The following is a 27,263-nucleotide window of genomic DNA, read 5'->3' as shown; positions in this document are numbered from 1 at the left end:
GCGAATGGCGTTGTCGAGATAGCGTTGCTAGCGTTTTTGAGAGAGAGTCGAATCCGTGGTGACGAAAGTTACTAATTAATTATTTGGTTGTCTTAATTATAATATGTTGTCGTGATTAGTTCATGTTAAATAACCGTAGTTTACTGTTTAATCAATATCTGTTTAATCCATTTATTGTAAATAAAATAATTATAATAGTTTACGATACTACAGTATGGAACAATTTTTCTTTGTTGTATACAAACATCTACGACATTGTGACTTATTTCCAGCAAGTCGCGTATCCTGAGCTCATAATATTTTGATATTGTATGTTACAGACCAAAAACTACACGTATCATTGGGAAATTAAAGACAGCACACCTGGGTTATGTTTTTGACAAGGAGTGTAATTAGTAATATAGATTTGTTTACATTTTTGATCACAAAATTTGTACTTTGTTCTGTTAATTTTAATATTTTTATTTTATTATAAAGAATATCAAATAAATTTTAGTAAATAAGATCAGAATCGTTACTATATATTTAATAAATATTAAAGTATTTAACCTGTATAATAAAGGATCTTAACAATATATTATACAAGTATACTATAAACAGCTAATACATACTTAGATAAAAGAACTTGTAAAATATGCACTGTCATGTAGGGTTTTGTGTAAGTCTTGCATGTAATGCTGTGTGAACTTTTGTACATTTTCCACTTCTTGATTGTATGGGAGATTGGAACTCCAATGATACTCGCTTGGAGCTGTTATTAAGTGTAATGGGGGATAGACTAGATGGCTCACCATAAGATTGTAATTTTTCAAGCCGTTTTTGTATGGCAACAGATTTTGCTAGTTGATTATTTATTAAACTCCTTCCTTGGAATTCCTGATATACATGATCATTAAATTGCTTGTTAGCATTAATATTTTCATTTGATACATCTCTGTTGAAATTATTTCTAATCATTGATTTCTTTTGTACTTTCTCCGAAATTTCTACCACACAGGTATCTATATACGTACTAATATCCTTTGAAAATATGATTTAAAAATATGATTTAGTAACAAGATTATAAAGTTATTAAATTTATCACACCAATATCTTCCAATATATTCAAAACATTTACCGTTATCAAACGTTTTAAATTTTCTAAAGGTTCCTGAAGGTGACTGTCTCGAGGATTATGCGTAAAAATACTTCGTTCTGTGCAATATGCCACTGGTATATTCCATGATGTAGCTCGACGCCATTCTAAATTGCCACAGGCAACAAGAGATCCTACAGTCAAAATTTCTGCATACCCAAAAGAAGATATCCCATGCCAAAAGAGTATTGATAAATATGAAGACACAGAATCTGCATGTGGATATGCTAAATACACAGCTTGAAAATTTTTCATACCCTAACAAATAAATAGAAAAAATTATCATTGTAAATCTTCAATTTTACATATATATTTACAATAACTTACATAGGGTTCGTTTCCAATAGAAGCAATAATTCCTACTGTATCAAATTCTCCATAAGCTGGAGTGAAGGTTGGCTTACTTATTTCACATAATGCTGTATATGTTCTCAGACGAAAACTATTATCAGAAATGTTTACTTGGATAAATGATGTATTTCGATTTGCAGTTAATAGCAACTCATTACCTCTATTACAATAAATATTATTATGCTACACTTGATTAGTAATAAAAAATAGTAGAGAAATATAATATAGAAATTAATACCTTTTTGCCCAGGGCATAACATTACAAAGTGATATACAATTTCCTTCTTTTAAAATATCTATAACTTCTTCGCTGGGAGACCAAACTGAAAGAATAGCATTTGTTTCTTCCTCAATTACGCGAATTTTTAAAAGAGGTGTAACCTGTCGCGGTAGAGGTAAGTTTTCTTGTAATCGAGACTCTAATTTTTGTCTAAATTTCTCCTGTTTCATGAGACAATCATTCTTTAATTGCTTTAGCTCTTGTTCCGAACGAAATTCCTATGACAAAAATATAAATTTGCAAACAGTTATAACACAGAAAACAATTATTGTATATTGTTGTATTAGTTAATACCTCTTTAAATAATCTGTCGCAATCTTCATTCCATTCAACTGCTGCTAAATCGATACTGTCTGTATTTAAATTACTTTTGCATTTTCCAGTATGAAAATATTTCTCTGCTTTAGCATAAAATGCTTCTATCATTGACCGACATTCCTTTTCATAGATAATGCTAGCTTTTTCTTCGCATCTAGCATTTCGAAAAACTAGAATCAGGAAATGAAATGGTTTAAAATGATTAGAAAGAGCTGAAAATATTAAAAGCACGCATGCATATCTTACTAGATTCTCCTGTTGAAGTTTTCTCATGATATAACATTGGATATACCCTCGCAACTATAACTTTAATTTTCCCAATTAAGCCACCATTTGGATAAATGGTCTTTAATTTAGTGCACATTGGTCCCGATGGTACTGTATACCCTAACTTCATATCCCATCTTGCTCTTCTTGTTGAATTTGTATGTAATTTTAAACATACATTCTCTGCAATCTAAGAGATAACAATTTTTAATGTATTAAATATTCTTCACTAAAATTTAAAGAAACTTTTGAAACTATATTTACTTCCAAAGGTGAGCATCCTTGATCACAATTTAATAATTCAGATCCATATGTTAATAATTTTGTTCCCTCTTTTATTTTGCCAGATATTATATGTTTCATCATTGCCTGATCAATTGAAGCTTGAATACTATACCATCCATCTGTTAATATCAATTTTTGGGATGATAATTTTAATTGATTTTTGTTTTCGATATCAGAATCATCACACTATATACAAAAAGAAAGAAAAACCTGAATATTGATTCTCAATAAAAAAAAAAGATTCATCTGCATTAAAAAAAAATTACTTTATTAATAGAAGATACACATAAAACCATTCTCTTGGTTGCAACATCATCTTTCTCTAATATTTTTCTTAAAGCCGATCTTTGAGATCTATCAATTTCCCTGTCATAACGATATTTCAATTCCATCATTACCCTGGCAGGAGTTAGAGCTCTAAAAAGTAACTCCTTTTATAGTAATTTATATTTTTTAACATGTTCAAATTATAAAAATAATTCAAAGTTCTACCTTGGTAGAATGATATAACCTAGTTTTATTCTATCCATTGATGCTAATTTCCATACAATCCATTTGTAATGATTTTCTACCCAACCAATGGGAAGTAAGTTAGGATCTACACCTGGACTTGCTAAAAAAGATCTTTTAATTTCTGTTATTCCTACATAACCATTTTCATCCAAAATTAAACAAGCTCCATCTTCCAATTTTATACCATCAATATTATTTTGCACAATATTTTGCCTAAACAGTGTAGACCAAATTTGTAATCCAGTATCTAATGTACAAAAAGTCATTTTTGACCAAAATATGTCTCACCCATAAAAATCTGCACAATGAAATTTATACATTGTCGCATTATCAGCTCTTAGATCCAAAATTTCAGGTGGTAATTTTCTGTTAACAAGCTAATAAATAAAGATCAATAATTAAAATTTAATTGTTTAATAAAAAATTATATCTTTTTTCTTAAACCTTACCTCTTCATCTGTACATAGAATAGGTTTTTCTCCCTTACTAATTTCTTTCCATGATATACGATTATTGGTATTACTCTTTCTGTGAAAATATAATTTACTGATTGTTGGTTTAGGCTTACTTTTTTGCTTCATACTAATTTGTTTTTCCTACAAGTATAAATTAAGATATCGTTTTTTAAAATTTCTTTTAATAATAACATTAATAGTAACAATAAGACATATTATATTGAAGCTTACTTGTTCTAAAGCAGCTTCTAAACGTTTCTCTAATACAGTTACAGATTGATTTATAAAGTCTATCATTAATTGAGAGTCACCAAAATCATTAACGACTGCAGAGTCATACTGATCCTGTTTATCTGTTAAATCTTGCTTCTCTGTTAAACAATTATCTTTTTTATTTATATATTGGTTCAGACTTGCATAATCATCATTTAACTTTTCTACATTATCTATAAATTTATCTGCTTTATTACATAAACATGCCAACTTATCTACTTTATTTTTCGAGGTATTTGTAGTTTCTCTTCTACCTGTACTCCTTCGCTTTTTACGAATAAATTGTCCTCCTATTACTGGGCTAGATGGAACACTTACAGTTTCATCATTTTCTTTAATTTCCTTAGGAGATATTTGTTGCTCCGTGAAATCTAAATCCTTTTCATCAGCTAAAAGTGCAACTGCACTAGCTATTTCATGTGAAATTACATAGTTATCTATTATTTCATCACTTTTCTTGCTTGTTTCAGTAATATTAATCATAATATTATCTTTTAATTTAAGTTCAACATCACAATTTAAAGTTACTTGCATAGATACTGAAGATGTGTTTTGATTTCCTTTTTCTTCATTATTCAATGAGTTTCTATGAGTAGATTTTAAGACTTGAAACTCATTACTAAATCGTAACTTTTTAAACTGACTAGATTTTGCTTTGTTGATCAAAGATACACTGTCATCTACATCTTTAATTTTTCGCTTCTGCAATGGTTTAGGTAATGCAAGAATAGTTTCAAAATCTTTGGAGATTTCTTCTTGAAACATTGCTTTTGCTTTTGATAGTGCTTCACTGGTCACATTAATGCGTTGACCACTTGCAGTTTGAAATCCAACATCTGGTATTTGCGCATTAAATGTATTAATTTCATTTTCAGCTTTGAATTTTTGTTCAGAGTTGTCACTTTCTTTAAGCTCATTATTAAAAAGTTCTCTTGCTTTTGATAGTGCTTCATTGGTCACATTAATGCATTTACCACTTGCAGTTTGAAATCCAACATCTGGTATTTGCGCATTAAATGTATTAATTTCATTTTCAGCTTTGAATTTTTGTTCAGAGTTGTCACTTTCTTTAAGCTCATTATTAAAAAGTTCTCTTGCTTTTGATAGTGCTTCATTGGTCACATTAATGCATTTACCACTTGCAGTTTGAAATCCAACATCTGGTATTTGCGCATTAAATGTATTAATTTCATTTTCAGCTTTGAATTTTTGTCCAGAATTGTCATTTTCTTTAAACTCATTATTAAAAAGTTCTTTTGCTTTTGATAGTGCTTCACTGGTCACATTAATGCGTTGACCACTTGCAGTTTGAAATCCAACATCTGGTATTTGCGCATTAAATGTATTAATTCCATTTTCAGCTTTGAATTTTTGTTCAGAGTTGTCACTTTCTTTAAGCTCATTATTAAAAAGCTCTCTTGCTTTTGATAGTGCTTCATTGGTCACATTAATGCACTTACCACTTGCAGTTTGAAATCCAACATCTGGTATTCGTGCATTAAATGTATTAATTTCATTTTCAGCTTTGAATTTTTGATCAGAGTTGTCACTTTCTTTAAGCTCATTATTAAAAAGTTCTCTTGCTTTTGATAGTGCTTCACTGGTCACATTAATGCGTTGACCACTTGCAGTTTGAAATCCAACATCTGGTATTTGCGCATTAAATGTATTAATTTCATTTTCAGCTTTGAATTTTTGTCCAGAATTGTCATTTTCTTTAAACTCATTATTAAAAAGTTCTCTTGCTTTTGATAAAGCTCTCTCAGACACATGGATTGAATTACCACTGGCAGTAGCAAAACCAAATGAGAAACCATCACTTTTGTTATGCATATTTATATATATTAAACTTTTAAAATCTGCACGAAAATATATTTATTAAATAGATTGATATTAAAACAATGTCAACACTGAAAATCATTCGTTCTTACATTTTGATTGATGATATTTAAGCATTTTTCATAATTACCATTTTCCAGGTATTAAGACGAATTTTGCGATAAGCACAAGTTGTCAAAGGATGCCATCTATAGAAGTATCTGACAAATTAAATTTTTTTGTGGGAAAAAGCCATCTATATATTATATTATAAAGTCAGATTAATACTATCTGATATTATTTTAACTCTCATAAACTATTAATCGTACCAAATTTTATAGGCTAAAATAAGTAATTCATTTGAGGAAGATAAGTTGTTATTTTGCCAAATAAATTAAAAATATAATTTCAAAAAATATTTATTGCTTGTTAGCAATATTTAAGCGAAAATTAGATATATATAAATATATAGAATTATTTGGCTAATCTATTTTAAGAAAATTTATATTTTAGAAATTTCTAATTTTCTATGGATATAGTCAAATTAAATTGCATTACATATCAGTATATTATAAGTATAGCATGTATAAGCTGATATAAGTATCATACATCAATATATTGTAAAGAAAATAATTCTCGTAGTTTCTTAATATAGATAATCAATATTCTAATTTCAAGTTTTCTTCAGCATTTTATGAGACAATAATTTTGAAATTAATATGAATTATAGATATCATAATGTAATACTAAATTTTTATTTTCTTTTGTAAAAAAGATGTTTTTACTTTCCTAAGAAAATAATTATACTACAATTTTATGCTCTGAATAATCAAATATTAAATTTTATTCCATATTTAAATAAAAATTTTAGGCAAGATCGTGTCTTGGGAAATGTGAATATTGTCAATAATCTATAGAACCGGCAAAACACTGGTTTAACCTCATTACGTTTTTTGTATTAATGCATGTGATTTTGAGCGGGAGACTAAGATTAATATATTTATTATATTAATCAGTTAATATGAAATTTAAAGCGTATACCGGAATTACATGGTCCGTTTTGGAACTTACGGGCCTTATAGAAGATGAAGATTCTTGCGTTTATTTTGAGAAATTTAAGAAACATATTGGTTTACATCCATTTCACTTAACGAACTTAAATACCGCGTTAAATGAAATTTTAAGTTCGAATTTGAATTCCTACGATCCTGAGTATGTATATAATTTTCATTAATTGTAATAAGATACATTCTTTATACAAATCTTTATTCAACAGTATCTATTTAAATTAAATATAAAAAGCAAATATATTTTTTGGTTATGTTTATATTCTGATGCTAGAAATATTTTTTTCAAAATTATATTTATTACAGCTTGAAAGGATTTTTATTGGCTTATAAAAACCCTAAATTATTAACACCTTTGGGAGAAATATTTTATGATACATGTTTTATTCATGTTGATACTGAAGCAGACTTCTATATATTTAGACCAGAAGTTGGATGTACATTGAAAGGTAAAACTATTTTATCATAGCATAGTTCTTAAATTGTCTAGTTGTTATTAATGAACATAGGGTTTGTAGGAATAGTGAATAAAAAGGGGCTAGATCACATTGGGATTCTCGTACATAAAGCATTTAATGTATCAATTCCAAAACCAGATGACGAAGAAAATTGGCCAGGTGATAATCTTGAAATTGGGCAAGAAGCAAGATTTGTAATAACACTTCTTGATTTTAGTAGTAAATTACCTTTTATTCGTGGTGTCTTAAATGCAGAGTAAGTATATCTAAATTTTATTTTGTTTAGGCTTTAAATTCTTTTCATTTGTTTTTATACATTCAAAACTTTCTTATTTCAGTGATTATTTACGTGGTTGTAGATTAATGCTAAAAAGCATTAGTAACAAAAGATTATCTTCTGAGAATACTATTCAAAATAATAATCAGGTTTTGGAAAAAAATGTTAAGCATACTAAAAATCATACATTTTTTGCAACTGATTCTGAAAATACCACTGATGAAGATGTAGCAGAAGTAAAGAAAGAAACTGTCCAATGGAAAAAATCAGAAAAGAAATTAAAACATGAAGAATCAATCACATACAGTGAAAAGAAGAAGAAAGATAAGAAACATGATAAAGAGTTTAAAGAATTAAATGAATCTAAACCTAAATCGATCAAGGTAGAAACTGTACATGATCACTATACAAATAATCTTTCCTTAAATAGTAAATTAATGGAAAATGAAGAATTAGAATCTATTAATTTAAAAAGTAAAGTTAAGAAAAGATCCAGAGTTCAACATTCTCAAAGTTGGATAAATGAAGATAATGATGAAGAGCCTGCACAACATTTACCTAGCAAAATATCAAATAAATCTATTTTAGAATCTAAGGATGATATCATGAAAATTAAGGTCGAACATAATGTAGTGATTGGAAGTGATATTGAAATTATACCTGAAAATAAGCCCAAGCTAGAGAGAAAATCTATGAAAAGAAAGAGTTTAGATGATAGTGATACTTCCTTAGCTGATTTGAATGCAGATAAATGCATAGTAAGTTCAAGGAGTATAAATAAAAGAAATTCAAAGAAAATAAAAATGGAAGAATCGAATGATAAATACACACATGAAGTAAGCGATGATGCACAAGATTCCCCAAAGAAGCAATTTAAGAAACATAGAAATTCTTTAAAGTTGGAAACCTCTGAAAGTGACCAAGTCTCAATAAAAAGATCTAATATTTTAGATTCTGAAGTTGTGTTTCAAAATATAAAAATTAAGAAAGAGAAAATTATTAGTGAATCTGAAAACACCCAAGACGAAGATTATGTAGAAATAAATAAAATGTCAGAAAAGGATCCTGACTTAAACACATTTAGTTCTACTTATGATGTAGAAGAAGATAAAAATAATGCTATTAAAAAGAAACGGAAAAAACATTCGAAGAATGTTATTATAGATACAAGCACAATTAAAGTAGAACCCGAATCTGAAGACGTAATTAAAATAGAATATGGATTTGAAGAAACTGCAATTAAAGTGGAAAATTTGAATAATAATGATGATATACATGAAGACGTCTATTCAGAACAAGATGTAAAAGCAACGACTAGTTCACCTAGGAAAAAACATAGTGTCAACTTGAGTGATGATAATAATAGAAGTAACATAAAACGTTCGAAAAAGAAAGAAGTAGATAAAGAGATACACAGCGGAAAAGTAAAAACGGAGAAATTTGTAGTAATTGATGGATCGGATATTGACAACAATGATGCTAATCTTCAAAATACCGAAAAAAAGAAAAAACATAGTAAGCGATCATTACATAAACAACTAAATAAATCTAGGGAATTTGAATCAGGTAATGAGTCTGAGTTTGACTTTAGGAATGTTAAAATTAAAACCGAGAGGTTTTCAGATAGTTAGGAAGATAAGAGAATACATATATAATTACTAAAAATTAAACTGTAACACATAATTTCATTTTATCTTTCTTTTTTTAAGAAAGACATACTTAAAGTCACATATACGTACATAAAAAAGGTTATAACAAACATACAATATGACATATTTACAAGAATATATATGTATATATATGAATTTTATTTTGCTATGCTAGCAGTGACCATATTGAACATATTTTGTACATGTTACTGATAGATTATTTTTTTATTCCATGAATTTTAACCTGTATATTTCATTCTTTTCTTATATGAGTAAATTTCATTTATTTATAATGTATCATGTTGCAATAAGACTTTATGGCTCAATAAATATATTATTATTTTGCCATATATCATATTTTGGAAAATTGGAGTACAAATGTAATTTGTAAGTGATATGATGATAAAATTGTAAACCATAAGAATGTAAAATTTACAAAACTACTTTAAATAAATACGTGAATAGATTTTTGTAGTATATACCTTATAGGTTTAAGAGAATGTGCAAGAGTGAATATTGTAACAGAGAATATTAAGAAATATAAAAATATGTTTATTAGTACATACAGATTTATTATTTTACATCACAATTGTTGCAAATTTTAATTCTTGTTGCGTACTAAATTTTGAAAGATATCAGGGAATTGAATTTTAATCTCAAAGTAATCACCAGCTTATAAAAAAATATAACCACAACTTTGTTTTTAGAAAATATTAATGTAATTTATACACGTATGATGCTCTTTTCCTTCATAAAATATATAAAAAATTAGGATAATAAATTTATTATGAAACAGAAAGTTTTCGCGAAATAAATAACTAATAAAATTATTAGTATCTTCATACGTATGGAGTTCAATGCAAGTTGTGTTTTAGCATTTTCCTTGTACGTTATGTCATATGATGATAGAAATACATATAAATTAGACACTTTTATGCAATGCCCATACCTTATTTTTTAAATGAGTCATTTAAACATATAAAAGAAGGTACTGGTAATTTGATTGTTTGAAACTTTTTTTTATTCCTCACTTATATCAAGGAATTTTTGTAAAAGCAGTAATCTGTTTATTTCGGAAAATTTACAATGAAAAATTTTATATAAAAACAATTACAACTTTCAAGCATTTTCCTACGCTTAATGGTGTGATCAAATATTTTGTCCTTACATATTAACATTTATTTTTAAAGTACCATTTATACTATATTGTTTGATGATATATATTTATTTACATATACACGCTTTATGTACATTATTCTTATATAACATACGTAAATTATTGTTTTTATTCGATCGGTTCACCTAGCTGCATCGTGAAATAATTTCATCAGTTTCATCTTTCGGCATAAGAATATTCTTATCTTCCTGGTTTTTGCACAAAAATATAAGAAACGGTATGGCCAATATTTACGTGAAAAATTTACGTCGAAATGTTTATAAAAAATGCAAATCAAGTTCACAATCAAGTTCTGAAAGAAAAATATAATTGAAAAAGAAGCTCATAGGAATGAGATCTGTTCAAAGGAAGATTTTAACATCTACTTTTATAATAAAATTGTAATATGGAATAATGAACGGTCGAAATACATTCAAGAGCATTACAGAATGTGATATTCAAAAATGTTTCTTAACTGTATTTTTATAGTTTTCAGAAATTCATTTTTCATCACTGTGTAAGGATAAAAAATAATTAGTTATCTTTAAAAATAAAACTTCGCTTATTATAATAAATCAAATATTGAATTTTGTTTTAATCTTGTAATGCTTGCAAATAGTTGGAGAAAATTTTCAGAAATTCCAGCCAGAAAATTTTAGTATTGTCATAAGATATCGAGTATTTTATATTCAAAATAATTTCATATTGTGTATATTCAAAATAATTCATCACAGTATACGCTGACGAGGTTCTAATCCCTATATACCTGATTCGTATCATTGTTGTATGCCCTCTTAAAACAACATATGACATGTGAAGAGATTGTGTGTTCACGTTGCAACGTGCACTGCTTGTAGCTGCTGGAACGTTCGTTATCATTCTGCGGTTTCTTATAATTTAATTAGGTACGCTTTGCGTCATATATCACGCGTTCTGTGAGAATACATATATACACGCAACGTTAATTTGTCGCTAAAACAACGAACAGGAACTTGGACCTTAACGCCTGCCAGCGTTCGTTCCCTGGTGTTCGCCGGAACTATCTAAATTTCATCCGATGCGTTCAATAATTGAAAGATGCTCCGTTGATCTGTATGCAGTGGCACGATAAAACATTTATACTGATTACTGTGAAAAAGATTTCAGATACATGTATTTATGTACAGTATTAACTTAACTGCTCGCCTTACGAAACGGACAGTGTACAATGAATATATTATATACATATAAATATCTATGTAATTGATTCTTGAAGCAATAATCGATGTACGATATCACTGTCTATTGTCTTCTAAATGTCTTCGAAACTATGTAAAACAATTCATTAAATACAAGATGCGTCGTTTGAAGGAAAGACTATCCTATGTGCGATGATTTTATTGTAGATTCAGTCACTCTTATTCTTCTTTTTAATAAAGTTATGTATTTTTTGTATATACTTCTGATACTTATGCAACAAGAAAAGATTTTTACGTTTGTATAGAAATTAATTTAATTATTTCGTAATAATAAATTGAAAATATTATTATAGGAAGTATAATTTTAAAAGAATTAAACTACCGTGATGTTAAAGTCATAGATTGGTCCTTTATAAACTGCTTAAATAATATTCTTAATAAATGATTAATAAATGTTCCCCTCTATCTATCATAGTTTCGATGAAGTTTAGAGGATAAGAGCCACCGAATGATCCTGGGTATTACTTTTGATGGAGATGAAGAATAGACGGAAATAAATCAGTGGATTAGGATGAAATACAAATTGAGGTAGGAGACCTAATATAATCGCGCGAAGCTCCTGAGCGAAAAATTCGAAATTGACATCTCTAAACAACTAGTTAATTAACAATAAATTGAACTAAAATATTGAGATAAAAATAACATTCTTACAATATTTAAATCGTATTTAATCTTGTACAAAAACAGCAAACGTTTAATTATAAAATTACGAAAAAAGCCATTTAATGATCTATTTAAGTGATAAAAAAATATTGATTTGATTCTCAGATGGCTATAACTCTATGTACGAATTATTCTGAATTATCCTTGTTTACAATGCTTCATAATCGTTTGACGACCATAGCTAAAGAAATTCTGGATCAGTCTCTGTTTACTCGTTTTCAAAATGAACGTAGACATTCATTTCAACTTAGTAGTAGATTATAATCGTTCTGTACGTTCGATATTCCATTTTTTTGATCACAGAAATGATATGTCTATAAAACTAAAACGTACAACGATTTGACGCGTTTTCTAAACAGCACCATCTCAGCACCAAGAATATCTATTTTAATTGTTTCAAAACATCGATCAAAAAAGATTTGTAGTGATGTTCGTGCACTAGTTTCCGGATGGTTGAAACATGGACACAGCTGGTGAAGTTTGATCAAGTACTCAAGCACGATGAAAATAAAACAACGAAACGAAAGAACGTCATCTTGATCCTCACTTGATATCATATGTACACACACTTCTAGTTTCTGTAAAACAGTTGGCGTAAGGTATCTTCATTGGACACTTGGAAATACGACTCAATTAAAACGTATGTACTATGGAAGCGGCCAGGGTAAACCAGAAAAGTCCACGGGACCACCTAAACCTGCGTCCGCCTCTAGGAGGCTCATTATCACGGCCATTGCTGCTTCGTCGTTGCCATCAGATGGCACTGGGTTCGGTGATTCGTTAATCGTCGTACCACCGATCATGTCCATCATATCTTCGTCTGGTGACGCTCCTAAAACGAGGTGGATATTATGTTATACGCCACGATCATTCAAAATAGTTCGCGCGGTGTTGCTGTGCACGCTACTATTGAAATTATAACGCTATGCTAAAAATATGAGTACTATACTGAAGGTTCGATTGCTGTATGTTCGAACCTTTGGAAGATCACTAATGCTAACATCGTTTTACCATTCTTGTTTTCTTTTATCGAAATTGTTTTAAAATACAAAATAGCCCTTAGTGGTGAGATGTATAACGAAGTAAAGTATTCGCAATAAAACTAATTCATTTTGAAAGAAATTAAGGATTAAAAATTTCTATTAAATACTACGTTCAATATGAAAATTCTTGAGGTATCAGAACGAACGCCCCTCACCCAATTTCGCTCAGAGAAAACCATTGTTTCGCGTTTGAGGACGATCGATCAAATTTTTGATCTTTTCTCTGAGCGACCTGATCTTTTTTTTTTGGTAAATCCGGCAATTACACTACACACCAAGAAAACGACTCCTTAGAGACAGTAATAGCTATGACCTTGGTCGTTCGCGATGCTGTTCAGCTGCAAGTTGTTTGCTATGTGGTTGTATGTTGGCGTAGGATTACTGCTGCTGTTGTTGCTGCCTCTGGTTGACTGCGTCATGTCTTGCACTCTCTCTGGCGATGCGGTGGTAGTGATCTGTGTCTTGTAACGAAAAGAAAATATTGTAGAAAAACATCATCATCAAATATTGTTTATTAAAATATTACAAAATGGACAATTAATGTTGAAACGTATTAAATTAAATTTATTTTAATTTAGCTGTTCTTACACAGATGATATTATCGCTTAGCTGTTATATGTATATGTATTCAAAATAGAATTACTCGATTTATAAAAATTCTTCCCCGTGTAAAAATTTAAGTTCTATAGATTAAAATAAAAATATTATTAAATATCCTTGAGATCTAGATAGAAATATAGCACAATGCACAGTATATTTGAACATTATTTCTATTGCAACTCCGAATACAGTCGATATTTCGCTTATGTCTAAGGTATACAAGGAAATGTTCTATAAATGAAAGTGTATTATTTTAGAATATTCTTATTTAATTACTTTATTAAATCGATTTGATTTACGCTTCTATTATTGTACATATTATATAAAATATTAGTATTATATTAGGAGTGTGAATTAGTTTTGGGCACTAACAAGAATGTGCTTTAGTTGTAGGTTTCAAATTACAATGTGGCAAAGTGTTGATATTTATGTTTGATGTCTAGTATGTTAGAAGTAACAGACGCGCAAACAATCGAATTTTAAAAGCAGCAAAAGGGAATTTATAAATTTCTCAGTCGAAAAGTAATACTCTTTATTTGGTGAGACCAAGAAGGTGTGGACTACGAGCTATGAAACTGAGCGAAGCTGTTACTGAGGATCGTTATCGACAATAACTGTATAACTTGAGCGTACTTTAAGCCAAGAATGTCCACAAATATCAAATAAACGACGCAAAGTCATTCTGTTGCGTGACAATGCACGGCCACATGTTGCAATAACAGTGAAACAAACGTTGTTGCAGCTCGAATGGGAAGTCCTTCCACAACTCGCATATCCTCTAGACCTGGATCCATCGGACTACCATCTTTTCCAGTCATTGCAGCACGTACTAGAAAGTACACACTTCTCAAATCTCGAAGAAGTGTAAAATTTGTAAATGAATAGATCAATCCGAAAACTAAACCGTTCTATCATCGCAGTATTCATTAGTTGCAAGATGGGCAAAAGTTGTAGAAAACGGAGGAAAATATTTTGATTAATGTAACTCCATTGATTTTCTTTAAATAAATAATAAACCTTTTAGTCAAAAAAATCCCTCGAGACCAATTCATACTCCTAATATTACTATTTCATATCAAATAGGTTCTAATTAAATTCATTTTCGTTCTTTTAAGATTGTAGTAAACAAAATTCAATACGGCTATATACTCTGGCAGATATCGATGATAACTTTGTCATTTAAGGTATGATTGCGGATAACAAAATGACTGCAAAGATAGAATAAGCAAAGATAGAGAGATAGAATATTAAATAATGTATGTTACATACATTATATACATATGTATTGCTTTTACTATACGCTGGTTTTCTGTTAATAATCATTTTCTAAATGACAAAGAAATCGAGGGTGCAATTTCTGTGGCTATAACTACCTCGGTGCTTAACAAAGCAGGTTCCGGTCCTGGTCCGGGACTGCTACCGGAAGAAGAATCCTCACCGCGTCTTTGAAGATCCAAAACTTCTTCAGCTATTTGCCTTCCGATTTTACTTACCTCTACGTGACTCGAGATCAATCTCTCTAATCCGCCGTTACCTAAAATTATTTTTTGAAATATTAAGACTATAAAATAGCAGAAACAATAACAGAACAATAACGTACTAACAGTTAGTGAAATTACAAAAATTACAACAATTTTTTACTTTGTACTAGTAAATGCAGTTGGATCCATTCGTTATGAATAGACTGCGGATGTTCACGCATTTATGGGATATTTAAAAGCGCAAACATACACTTCATTACTTTACATTATATGGAATAATATATGAAATATTCAAAATCTAGTACTTGTTATTCAATTAATAGATAAAATAATTCTTTGTATAGGTTCCATTTCTTCAGTTCTGTTCATAAAAAGATGCATAAATATCCCCAATTTAGATATAACGGTTTTCGAAAGTATTTGAACATTCATAGGGACATTGTCTAAGAGTTTGTATAGCATACAACCTGATACGACTATTATGTCCACATTAGTGGAGTACAAATCAAATATGAAAATATACGTGGAAGTTACAAGATATTTCTTGCAAACATACACTTCCCAAAGGTTACAAAATTATTCAAACGGTTTTAATATCTAATAGAACCACTTTTGCCATTAATTATGTGTTTAAAGTAACTATTAATGCTATGTTCTTTTTACCAAGTGCATATTAACAATAGGTATCTTGTAACTTTCATATACATATTCTCAAACTGGTTCCAAATTTTGTTAATGTAATTATGATAACTGTGCCTTGTTATTTTATATATATATTTTTTATATTTATATAGTTTATATAACGCAAATAATTTATTCATAAAAATTTTTTACAGTAAATGTTCAAATATTTTTGTATCAAAGGATAAACAGTTAGAAACTCTGTAATTGCTATGAACTATGAATTGAATTTAGAATTAAAAGTGAAGTATTTCGTCGATTTACACTATAAATTATTTTCATATGTAAATCGAAATTAGTATTTACATGGAAGGATAGGTTTCAAGGTTTTTGTATTTTATTGTTCAGCGTAAAGTGAACGATTTATTTATATATTACATATAATTCTTATACATGAAACTGTTTTTAAAGCTTGTTTCTTTCTTTGATGATCTTCGTCATCTTTTATTAGAGAAAGATGACACAATGTACATATACGTATTTATCAATGAGAATATATTCTAAAATACTGCATTGAATCGATTAATCTTTTCATATTTTTTCAGCAATATCCGACTGAAATCATGCAATTGATATATCGTGTAAATCGAGAATTAAATGTTTATTAAACATATACGTAAAATTATATCAAATATACATGTATCTATGTATATTTTACTTACTTTGTGTAAAGTAGTCGTAATTGCCTTGAACACTGGAATCCTCAGATCTGTTTCCACTGTTTGTGATCGATCGCGAGTCACAGCTAGATACGTTTATTTTCATTAATTTCAATGTTTTATCCGAATGTTATAGAATTATTACATTATGATAAAAGACCAATACTATCAAAACTTACGAAGTAACGGAGTTTTTTGCTATTAGGTACTCAATATCTTTGGTCCATGGATTTCTGAAAGATTTCCATTCGGATTGAAGCTTCACGAAACTGGCACCTTTGGTCCTAAATCTGTATATCTAAACAGAAATATCGTTCTTGTTGCAAAACTCTCATTCTCCTTAGACATTCTCCTTAGATGCGATAATTAATCCTTAAAAGCTACCTTGGATGGAAGTTTACTGTAGAAAATCTTTTTTAAATTGAACGATTAATAAAGTTATACAAGAAGAATTAAATCTTTTATTATTATTCAATACTGTATGGATAAAGAGAAGAAACATTATTGTTTACAGCAGTTACAAATAATATTAATATTTGTTATATTTAATATTGTTATAAGACGATAATATTAAAATAAAATTCACATGAGCTGTAACTTCATCCATGATAGCGTTTGAGGATTATTTTTGATATTGTTGATAATGATTCTTTATTTAATTTTATCAAATATTGTATTTATTCTAAATTTGAAATAATGATTAGGAAAGAGAAAATGTATTTTGAAACTCGCACAATAAACGCTATTCAAACGATGATGGAATCTTAAATTAATTGTCATTAAGTGTATTCGTTGGAATCATGTAAAAAAGAAATCACCAATTAAATAGTGTTCTTTGTCAGTGGTAACTGTTATTACGAAAACTGAATTGTTGGCAACAGAGAATTTTTTGTTTTCGAGATAGATTCAAACCTTAAAGTTAATCATTTTTGAAAAAGAAATATACAGGGTGGTTGGTAACTGGTGGTACAAGCGGAAAGGGGGTGATTCTATGTGAAAAAAGAAGTCGAAAATATAGAATAAAAATTTTTCGTTTGGGGCTTTGTTTTCGAGAAAATCGACTTTGAATTTTCGCTCGGTACGCGTGCGGTACGTTATAACGGATCTCACTGTAGACCGTTGTTTTTATGGAAAAATTAAAAAAAAAAAATTTTTGTTCTATATTTTTGACTTCTTTTTTCGTGTAGAATCACCTCCTTTCAGCTTGTACCACCAGTTACCAACCTCCCTGTATAATAGTTTACTAATATATGGAGATATTGTTTCAAAATATAATTTGTTGTAGTATATCGTCTAAAACATTTTGTGATCATTTTTCTATATGATTAACAAGAATTAATAGAATCTTGACTATGCAAGAAACATTTTACATTTAATATTTATTTTTACTAAATGTTTGTTTCATTTCAATTTTTGCGATTATATGCCTTATTCTGGCCCAATATATATATTAGATGCATAATTAGTGAACTGTAAAGTTTTATAAGAATCTATATTTTTATGAAACCCAAATAAAAAAATGGAAGCCTAAGTAGAGATTTGATTCATTCAACACATATTTTTGGATGTCTAAATTTCACGGAAATGCATAGAAATTCTCAGTCTAATTATTAGCTTTATCAAACGTCGCCTACAATTGGCTTTAAGTGTTTTATTTAAAATTTATTAGCAGATGGAAGAGTAAATATCCAGTTGTAGCAATTGGGAATGCATGTAACGGGGAATAACGACTGCATCGATAACGTAACGGAAATTAAAATTTCAAATAGCGATCATTATCATTGCAAAAGACTCAGATAGGAAAGAGTTACATGAATGTGGTGACTTACTTGCGTGGTGGCGCACTCGGATGCTTGAAGAGCAGCTTTATGAGATTCCGCTAGATGAGGGATATCATCGTGATGATAATATTCGTACATACTCGTACCAAGTAGCTCTTGTGGTAGGAAACCTAACACTAAAGTAGCCCTGCGAACGTTTCTTATTTATCATTAGGATCGTTTAAACTTTAAATCATTATTATTATTGCAATATAGTATAACTCTATTTATCTGAACCCATGGGAGAGCAAACACCCTTATTCTCCAAGAAACGTTTTTCTATTTTCTATAGGTTCTACTAAGCAATAAATTTTTGTAGTCATAGATACTACTACGTGATGAGAAATTTAATGCATTTGGACTAAATTAATCGGTATGTAGATGTTATAATAAATACAATGATGTGCCAATGCTTACAACCATTGTAATTATGTACAGAAACGTATTAGATACATAATTTACTGATTTTCCCATTCAAATAAGCTAATTCAATCTGCAGGAATTAATTTAACTTGGTAATTAAAATCTTGTACCAGTAAATGGATTTCTAGTAAATGGGGTTCTGATAAATGGAATCTTATTATATTGTTAGTATTAGACTGTGGATACCTATGCAAATTCATATTTTGATGAATATAATTTTTTAAGTTGAGTCTAGGTATATAAGTATCTTACTAATTAGATCTTATAATAAGTGTTACACTAGATATTTCATATACAGAGTGGTTGGTAACTGGTGGTACAAGCGGAAGGGGGTGATTCTACGCGAAAAAAGAAGTCGAAAATATAGAATAAAAATTTTTCGTTTGGGGCTTTGTTTTCGAGAAAATCGACTTTGAATTTTCGCTCGGTACGCGTGCACTTTATCACGTCTTGTTATAACGGATGTCACTGTAGATCGTTGTCTCGATAGAAAAATTAAAAAAAAAAATTGTTATTCTATATTTTCGACTTCTTTTTCCGCGTAGAATCACCCTCTTTCCGCTTGTACCACCAGTTACCAACCACCTTGTATAATATTTTTATATATTATGTAGATTGTATGCATTTTTGTACCTTACAATTTTCAACTATCGTATACAAATCCGCAGTCTAGATGTTATTGTTAATAAACCTGGTATATGTACGTATGTATAACAGAGTGTATAAAAAGTAAGTTTAAAAATCATCATTCGCTTAATTCTACACCTCTGGATCGGTGGAGATTTGTAAAAAAGAGTCTGATGCCAAATTAATCTTGAGCATGATTTTCAAGGTCAACATTTTTTAAATGCAGTGTATTCTATTCATCGCGAAGAGCAAAAGTCTCGAAGAAATCACGAGTCGCAGATGACTTCTTTTCTCGGAAAAAGATGTTAAAGTTTTAATAATCCTTACAAATTTCTTTTTACAAATCTCCAACCATCCTGGTGTACAGAATCACGCCACGATAGCTTTTACACTTTTCATACACCCTGTACATATAAGTTTATAAAATCTTATCGTAAAGTTTTAATTAAGAAAGTACATTGACGAAAGAAACTTGAAATTAGTGTGAAGCAATCAATTTAGATAAATATGAAACAATATTTGTTACATATTTTAGAATTCTTTCTATTTGTAAGTGTGATTTTAGAATACGTACAAATTTAAAAGGAATATAAATCTTCTTTTTGTTGAATTATTGATATCTTTGAGTAATATGCGAAGAAAATTGCGTTTTTAATACTATCAATGAACAGAAAAGTTAATTATGTAATAGTTATATTTATCAAATCATGTTTATAGCGTAAATCCCAAACAATATTCATATTATAGGCAAATAATATTTTATAAGTCGTATTTAGAAGCGATATATAGGTTGGAATGCTCATACATATGACGTATAAATGTGAAATAAGTTGGTTGATAAATTCAATATTGAAAATAAAAATGCAATATACCAATTACATGTTGGAGTGTAAAATGTACAACGCTGCAAGAAGAGCAGTTAACGAGTGAATTTGTCAAGCAATATGAACAGTATATTTAAATGCAGACGAAAATTTAATAAGTCTCGGTCAATTTCTATCCGAAACAAAACAGTACTAAAAATTATAATTTTAAATAGTGTTGCTAACGATTTTCGATGTTGAAACAGCATTAAAACCAGAGAAAAGAAACAAAATTTAAATACAATATATATAAAAATTGGATAAAAATTGGATAAAAAGTACATCAATTATTTTCCAAGAAATTAAGTGTTATACTTTAAGTGTTCTGAAGTACACATATAAGAATTATCGTTGAAATATTTATTATCATTTACCTCTGGTCGACGAAGAGGAATTTGCCATCCATCGCGTGTCGCGAGACAAACTTTATCGGTCTCAAACGTGGCTTTTTAGGCAAAGATGTAGGTAACGTTGACTGTAACCGACCAACTGCTACTAAACACGACAGATTACAAGCTTCTCCATCTCCGTCACCTTCGTGTTCTTCGAGGTCGATTTTTGCAGGCGCCCAGGACTTCAGATATCCAGTACATTGTATTACACAATATTTCCAATCTGTAAAAATATGCGACAGGATTCATTTATTGGAATTATTATATACGGTATACAATATTATTAGTTTGTACGATTTTCAGCTGTATCTTCCTTTGATATTTAGTGTTACGTACACGCAGCATTGCATCCTCATAATTTATTAACTAACTAAATGGTAGATATTTTTGTTTCTGGTAAAATTAATTCTCAATTTTAGCAGATAGTTCTTTGCACAAAAACATTCAAAGAGATGTGTTTCATGTGTTTCTAATTTTAATGATTAGCGAAAAACGATTTTCAAAGGACTAATAGAACAAACTGACATAAAGTTATGTAAAATTGACAATTCATTTTCCTTAAGAGATTGAATTCTCTTAATATTTATAAAGATTCATGAGATTGATAGAAAATTTATTCTTATTAATATATAATTCTTTTCTTGAGATTGAAAACTTAGTTGCATATTATTCCTATGAAGAATGAAGGATGAACGGCATATACAAGATGTTTTTTACTTTATTTGATTAAACATATGATCTGTGGTTATGAAGGAGGAAAATATATTATATAAACATAGGTCGTTTGAAGCTTTATTAAAAGGTTACAAAAAGAATACCGAATACGAGAGGAATAATTACTATTACCATGCAATATAATTAATGTAATCAGCAGTTATTAACACCCCCTTTCAAAATGTTTAACGTTCACATTCATAAAGTTGACAACGGTAAAAAGTCGAACTTATTACTCTATAAAGCTTGTATTAATTGTAATTTGTTTTGTTTTAGTAAATCAATAATCAATTGTTTCGTACTAATTCAGCATGTATATTAATAATAAATTCGCAATAGATGCCTCGTACTATGAAATATTGTCCTTTTTATTTTTGTTATAATTTCTGAATATTTGTCTTATTTATATAAGTTATATTCCTTTCTTACTTATACCCACAGAAAATATGAAAAACACAAGCTGGGAAAAGCTGAACGTTATGTATAAATTTGTGGCGGTACTCGACAACAAATACCGCCACTTGACACTAATTAGCACCGGGCGACGGCAGCGCAGTGGTTAGCGCCTTAGGTTACCAACGTTCGGGATCCAGGTTCGAATCCCGACGCGCATGTCCGATTTTTCTTCCACGCATCTAAATTAGAAGAAAAATAGAGCAGTGCGCCAGCAGCGACATTCTCTACAGCCAGCAGTTACAATCAACACGGACACACTTACACCTCAAACTGGTGGTGACCCCGACGTGATGGAAAACAACAACCAGCATGGATGGTGATCTACGAAAGACGATGTTAAGGCTACGGCGGGTAAGTAGTGGTCGCGGTTACAATGGTTCCGCTGCAACCCTCCAACATGTTTGGTTTGCATTGTTGGAAACGCAACTAGCCTCGACCGGTCAGCTCCTCCAGCAGGTTAGAGGAGCGTTATGACGGACCCGCCAGCCAATACGGACGGTATACGAAATTAAAAAATGAACTGATTTCGCATTCTTACGGACTCGGATGATAGCGATGGCGTAAAAAAAGTTGGTGGAAGTGAGGAAATGGGCGATAGAAAACCGTCCCAATTTTACCATCAATTGAGGAACCAGCCCCTCCACACCAGATGAGTCCAATCGTTGTGGAGAAATCGGTCCTCGTCCGCATCAGGCGCATACTCGCCACTGTCGACGATTTCGACATACACAAACTGAAGCGATCAAATGCCCTCATCGCGGAGGAGTTCAAAGGAGGTACTTCGCAGGTAGCAACGATAGCGGACCACCCGGCGCACGTGGAACCCGCTGAAGCTCCCTGGTTCGCGCTTTTTTTTTAATACGTTTAACGACCAGATAAACTAATTAAGGGCCAAGGTGAGTGCGATGAACATTAACCACCGTCCGCGTCGACACCGGCGATCAAGAAGTCGGAGCTGTTCCAGGTTGCGAGAAAGGACGCATGATTCCGGCCTGTGTTATTATCACGAAGTATTCCGCGAACGTGCGAGAAGGTGTCGATCCCCGTGTAAGTGGAAACAGGAAAATGCGACCAGCCGTCCGTAAACGCGCCGAACGCCGACGGCTTAAAGACACGCCGCATTCTCGTTAAAGACATACGAACGAAAATCTCGTATTTAGTGGACACCAGTGCTGACACTTGTGTTTATCCGCGCAGTAAGATCTGCGGACATACGAACAAAACCGACTACGAACTGTTCGCGGTCAACGGAACGCGGATCGCGACATACGGTACCGTTACAGTTTCCCTCAATTTATCGCTACGCCAAGCTCTCAAATGGCGTTTTGTAGTGGCCGATGTGCAAACGCCTATCATCGGTGTTGATTTTCTGAGCCATTACGGGTTGCTCGTAGACCCACGCAAGCAGGTGACAGGATACGAGACGATGACCAAGCCAGGAGTTATGTAGCCATTGCACACGTCATACTAGAAAAGAGGAACAGAGGCCTACGACCGTACGCGGAACGCTCCGCACCGTACGACAGGTATCCACCGCCACATCGAAGACAACGCGCAACATCTACACGGGCTTGACAATAATCGGCTGACGCTTTATCACGCAAAGAAGAAACGTTATCACTGGTAAGGGGGTACTGTGGTGGCACTTGACAACAAATACCGTCACTCGACACTAACTAGCACCGGACGACGGTAGCACAGTGGTTAGCGCAAACAAAACAGTCTGCACATTCTCAAACAAAAACACCGCAGACAACCCCAAGCAACCAGAACCAGAAATAAACTACTTCACAAATTACAATCAACTAAACAAAATCTTCTCCAAACTAAACAACAAAAAATCCTCCGGCTTCGACGGCATCCCAATCATTTTACTCAAGCGCCTACCGAACAAAATATAATGGTACTACACAGTACTCTTCAACAATGCACTAAACAACTCATATTTCCCCAGAAAATGGGAAAAAGCCAAATTGATAGCTATTACAAAAAAAGATAAAGACGGCTCATCACCCGCAAACCTACGACCCATAAGTCTCCTCCCCAACATAAGCAAAGTATTTGAAATAATCATAAACAACCCCCTAACCTTCTTCTGCACAAAAAATGACGTAATCCCAGAAAATCAATTTGGCTTCCGACACAAACACTCCACAGTTCACGCAATAAACAAACTTACGTCGGACATCTGCTGGGCGTTAAACGCAAAACAACGAGTAACCGCCTGCTTAATAGATCTCGAAAAAGCTTTCGATACAGTCTGGATCCCAGGTCTCATATACAAATTGATCAAGAAAAACTTTCCTAAATACCTAATTAAAATAGTCTGGGACATGATCACAAGCAGAACATTCGTAATGATCGAAGGTCCACACACATCAAGCAAAAAATTCTCCATAAAAACGGCCTACAACAGGGTACAGTAAATTCTCCGTTACTTTTCAGTATTTACAATAGTGACTTACTAACTTTTTTAATCTCAATACATCCAGCCATAAACGCTCTATAGCCTTCGCAGATGACCTAATCATCTACGTAACAGGCCGCAAAACCAAAACAATAAAAACGGAACTCCAAAAACTTTTTGAGAAAATTAACGATTACTACCACACATGGAAACTAAAAATCAACACAAGCAAATGCGAAACCATACTGTTTAGACCCAAGTCAAGTGAAATCGGCCTAATAGAAAGAGAATACTGCAAAAAATTCCAACTAAGAGAAAAAACAAACAAAGGGGCACTCATACCACACAAAAACTGCGTAAAATACCTAGGAGTAAATATAGACTACAAATTAAACTACAAGCAGCACACCGAAATTCAACTTTCTAAGGCCAATAAAGCATTCTGGAAAACAAAAAAACTATTCTACTCCAAACATCTCAACAGCAAAATAAAAATACCATGCTACCAAGCACTAATCAGACCAATCATAACCTACGGCTGCCCAATCTGGTACAACATGTCAGCCTCCCAAATGGAAAAAATTCGCATATTCGAAAGAAAATGCATCAGAGCTTGCTTGAGTACTTACAGATGCGAACACAGCGGATTCAAAAAATAGGTAAAAAAACAAAAGAATCTACGACCTAGCCAACGTTCACCGCATAGACTGTCACATCTTAAAACTAATAAGAAACCACTTCGCGTAAGCTGCAAAGATAAAAGAAAACAGCTTAATCTTCAGTTGCTTATTTCCAAACGACGCATATTACAAAAACATACTGACAACAGGCTTCATCCCCCCCAGAAGATTTCCTATACCTAGACGAAAAAAACTACTTCCAAGATCAAAATAATATCCCAATAACCTATCACATAAAAAGAAAAATAGGGATCAAAACTATACTCTACGAAGAAAACTTAAATGGACAGACAGTAGACACTAGGTGGAGATACAACATGGCTCTTCCTCTGAAAGACACTAAAGACAAGCACAGAAAAAACACAAAAAAATATTGGTGGATACCGAATCCATAATAAAATAAGAGAGAAAACCATTAAACCGACAGAACTCAATTCTGCCACCGTATAACACAGGTGTAAACATTGTAAATATTGTAAATTATGTAAATAAACCTATTTAACATCCCCTCCCCCTCCCCTTCCCCCTCCTTCTCATTCCACCCCTCCACAAAGTTACACAGCACCCAAAAAGTAGACTACCGAAGCGTCCTGTTTTGCGACCAAGTTTTCAGGACAGAAAAAATCAACTAAAAACAAAATCGCATAAAAGCTCCGCTCCCCAGCGGCTTAAATCCAAAGATTATATTAAAATACAAAAAATGTAAAACGCCGACACATAACATAGCATGGCTACGCGTATCGGTACCTTTGCCTAACACATCTTACCAAAATTCATAGTTTATTGTGAATACCCAAATGTATTAAAATGTATCTTGGTGTAATAAACATTATTTAAAAAAAACACAGTGGTTAGCGCCTTAGGTTACGAATGTTCGGGACTCAGGTTCGAATCCTGGCGCCCGTGTCCTATTTTTCTTCCACGCATATAAATTAGAAGAAAAATTGCAGTACTCCAGCAGCGATATCTACAGCCAGCAGTTACAATCAACACGGACAACACTTACACCTCAAATTCAAAGAAACAGAAGTCGCGGAGAGTGGATAGTGATAGCGCGATAGTTTATTTGAATCATTAAAACGACGACATTCTTTAGTCAATCTTCCTACGATTGTATTTATTCAAATAGCTTCCTCATTCATTATAACATCTTTGAGAAAATGGCCTGAAAGTTTCTACGAACATGAAGCAACTATTTATTTATTGTAATTTTACGATCTCTTTTTTCAATTTATAGTCTAAAACATACCTTTGTTATCATTTTTACAAAGAATTAGCTATAGTTATAAATAATTACTTTGACAGACTTGAATTTTAGTTGTTTGTATGCAAATGGTTAATGGCATCTAATTGTTTACAGCAAAACTAGTTTATGATATTTAATGAAGTCAGCCTTTTTAATTTTAATTGTAGATGTATTTCAAAAGTAAAGTCACTCGGCAATTAAAAAACCTGTTTTAAAAATGAAAATAGATGTGCACAGTCAACTAATCATGAGTAGTAAATTAAGGTATTATGTAAAACGAAAACTTGACAAGAGATATCGCAACAACTGTTAAATTCTAAGACAAAACTTCTATTTTTAGTATTAATCATAATAATATGGATGCTTGTATCATTTTTAATTAGTGTTAAACCAGAATACGAAAAACAGAAGATCCGCCTTGCAAACAGTAATAATATGATAGAAATTCTTAAATATCTAAAATTATCATCAATTCACTTAGTTACAAGTATATAATCTTACTTCTACTGTGCTATAACTGACAGAAAGAAACAATTTTTATTACAGAATATATAGAGTTTATGATCTCGTATATGGGATTATGGGATATATGGAAAATTTGTATTCACTATAGATTGTATAATGAAATACATTTCTTGAAAAATTGTATAAAGAACACGAATGATATGTATTTATAAATATTGTAGTTAAAGGAATAGAAGAACTTAAATAACTATTTAACTAAAGAAATTAAGAATTATGTAAAATAAATTAGAAGTATAATAAGTGTAATAGCCAGGAAAACAGAAAGAATCCTTAAAGAGAACATAAGGTATTTTCATATAAACGCTGTTTCTTTAACTAAAGAAACTAAAGAAACAGCATTCTTTCTGTTTTCCTGGCTATTACACTTATTATACTTCTAATTTATTTTACATAATTCATAATTTCTTAATCTTGAAAAGTAGAATACATATTTGTATATGGCT

General features: G+C 31.1%; 3 protein-coding genes across 7 annotated transcripts in view; 1 reads left to right on the top strand and 2 right to left on the bottom strand.

The window, feature by feature from the left end:
* Nucleotides 1-500: 500 nt before the first annotated feature.
* On the bottom strand, nt 501-5,938 carry LOC117237053 (breast cancer type 2 susceptibility protein homolog). Of its 3 annotated transcripts, none has more exons than XM_033500650.1 (13): nt 4,132-5,917; nt 3,836-3,975; nt 3,599-3,745; nt 3,438-3,526; nt 3,129-3,362; nt 2,903-3,053; nt 2,616-2,822; nt 2,331-2,541; nt 2,061-2,254; nt 1,725-1,984; nt 1,463-1,646; nt 1,118-1,393; nt 501-1,020 (listed from the first exon to the last, which is right to left on the bottom strand). In XM_033500650.1, exons 1-13 carry the CDS (start codon nt 5,708-5,710, stop codon nt 643-645), a joined length of 4,050 nt encoding a protein of 1,349 aa, XP_033356541.1. In that variant the 5' UTR covers nt 5,711-5,917; the 3' UTR covers nt 501-642. The 3 variants fall into 3 exon arrangements, with proteins under 3 accessions (XP_033356541.1, XP_033356540.1, XP_033356539.1); XM_033500648.1 differs by having other exon boundaries at nt 643-1,020; nt 3,836-5,736; nt 5,847-5,938; XM_033500649.1 differs by having other exon boundaries at nt 3,836-5,917.
* A 622-nt stretch (nt 5,939-6,560) lies between these two features.
* On the top strand, nt 6,561-9,693 carry LOC117237058 (uncharacterized protein MAL13P1.304). The gene is given in 5 exon segments (XM_033500664.1): nt 6,561-6,907; nt 7,069-7,211; nt 7,281-7,476; nt 7,559-8,996; nt 8,998-9,693. Coding segments are annotated over 5 exon segments (2,010 nt in total). The 5' UTR covers nt 6,561-6,716; the 3' UTR covers nt 9,040-9,693.
* A 507-nt stretch (nt 9,694-10,200) lies between these two features.
* The window catches only part of LOC117237055 (protein cycle), a 95,076-nt gene continuing 78,013 nt past the window's right edge, over nt 10,201-27,263 (bottom strand). For 2 of the 3 annotated variants that reach the window (XM_033500656.1, XM_033500655.1), the window contains exons 9-15: nt 20,775-21,015; nt 18,497-18,635; nt 16,847-16,965; nt 16,671-16,753; nt 15,220-15,380; nt 13,560-13,707; nt 10,201-13,035 (exon numbers count right to left, since the gene is read on the bottom strand). In XM_033500656.1, the coding sequence (XP_033356547.1) occupies nt 12,851-13,035; nt 13,560-13,707; nt 15,220-15,380; nt 16,671-16,753; nt 16,847-16,965; nt 18,497-18,635; nt 20,775-21,015 (1,076 nt within the window). In that variant the 3' untranslated portion in view covers nt 10,201-12,850. Of the gene's footprint in view, nt 13,036-13,559; nt 13,708-15,219; nt 15,381-16,423; nt 16,564-16,670; nt 16,754-16,846; nt 16,966-18,496; nt 18,636-20,774; nt 21,016-27,263 lie in introns of those variants that run through there. The other variant, XM_033500657.1, reaches the window with a different exon arrangement.

The sequence above is a fragment of the Bombus vosnesenskii genome, unplaced genomic scaffold (assembly GCF_011952255.1).
Source record: "Bombus vosnesenskii isolate JDL3184/JDL3185 unplaced genomic scaffold, Bvos_JDL3184-5_v1.1 scf7180000013355, whole genome shotgun sequence".
Classification (NCBI taxonomy): domain Eukaryota; kingdom Metazoa; phylum Arthropoda; class Insecta; order Hymenoptera; family Apidae; genus Bombus; species Bombus vosnesenskii.
Note: the sequence above shows the minus strand (reverse complement) of the source record. Positions and strands in the feature narration are given on the sequence as shown.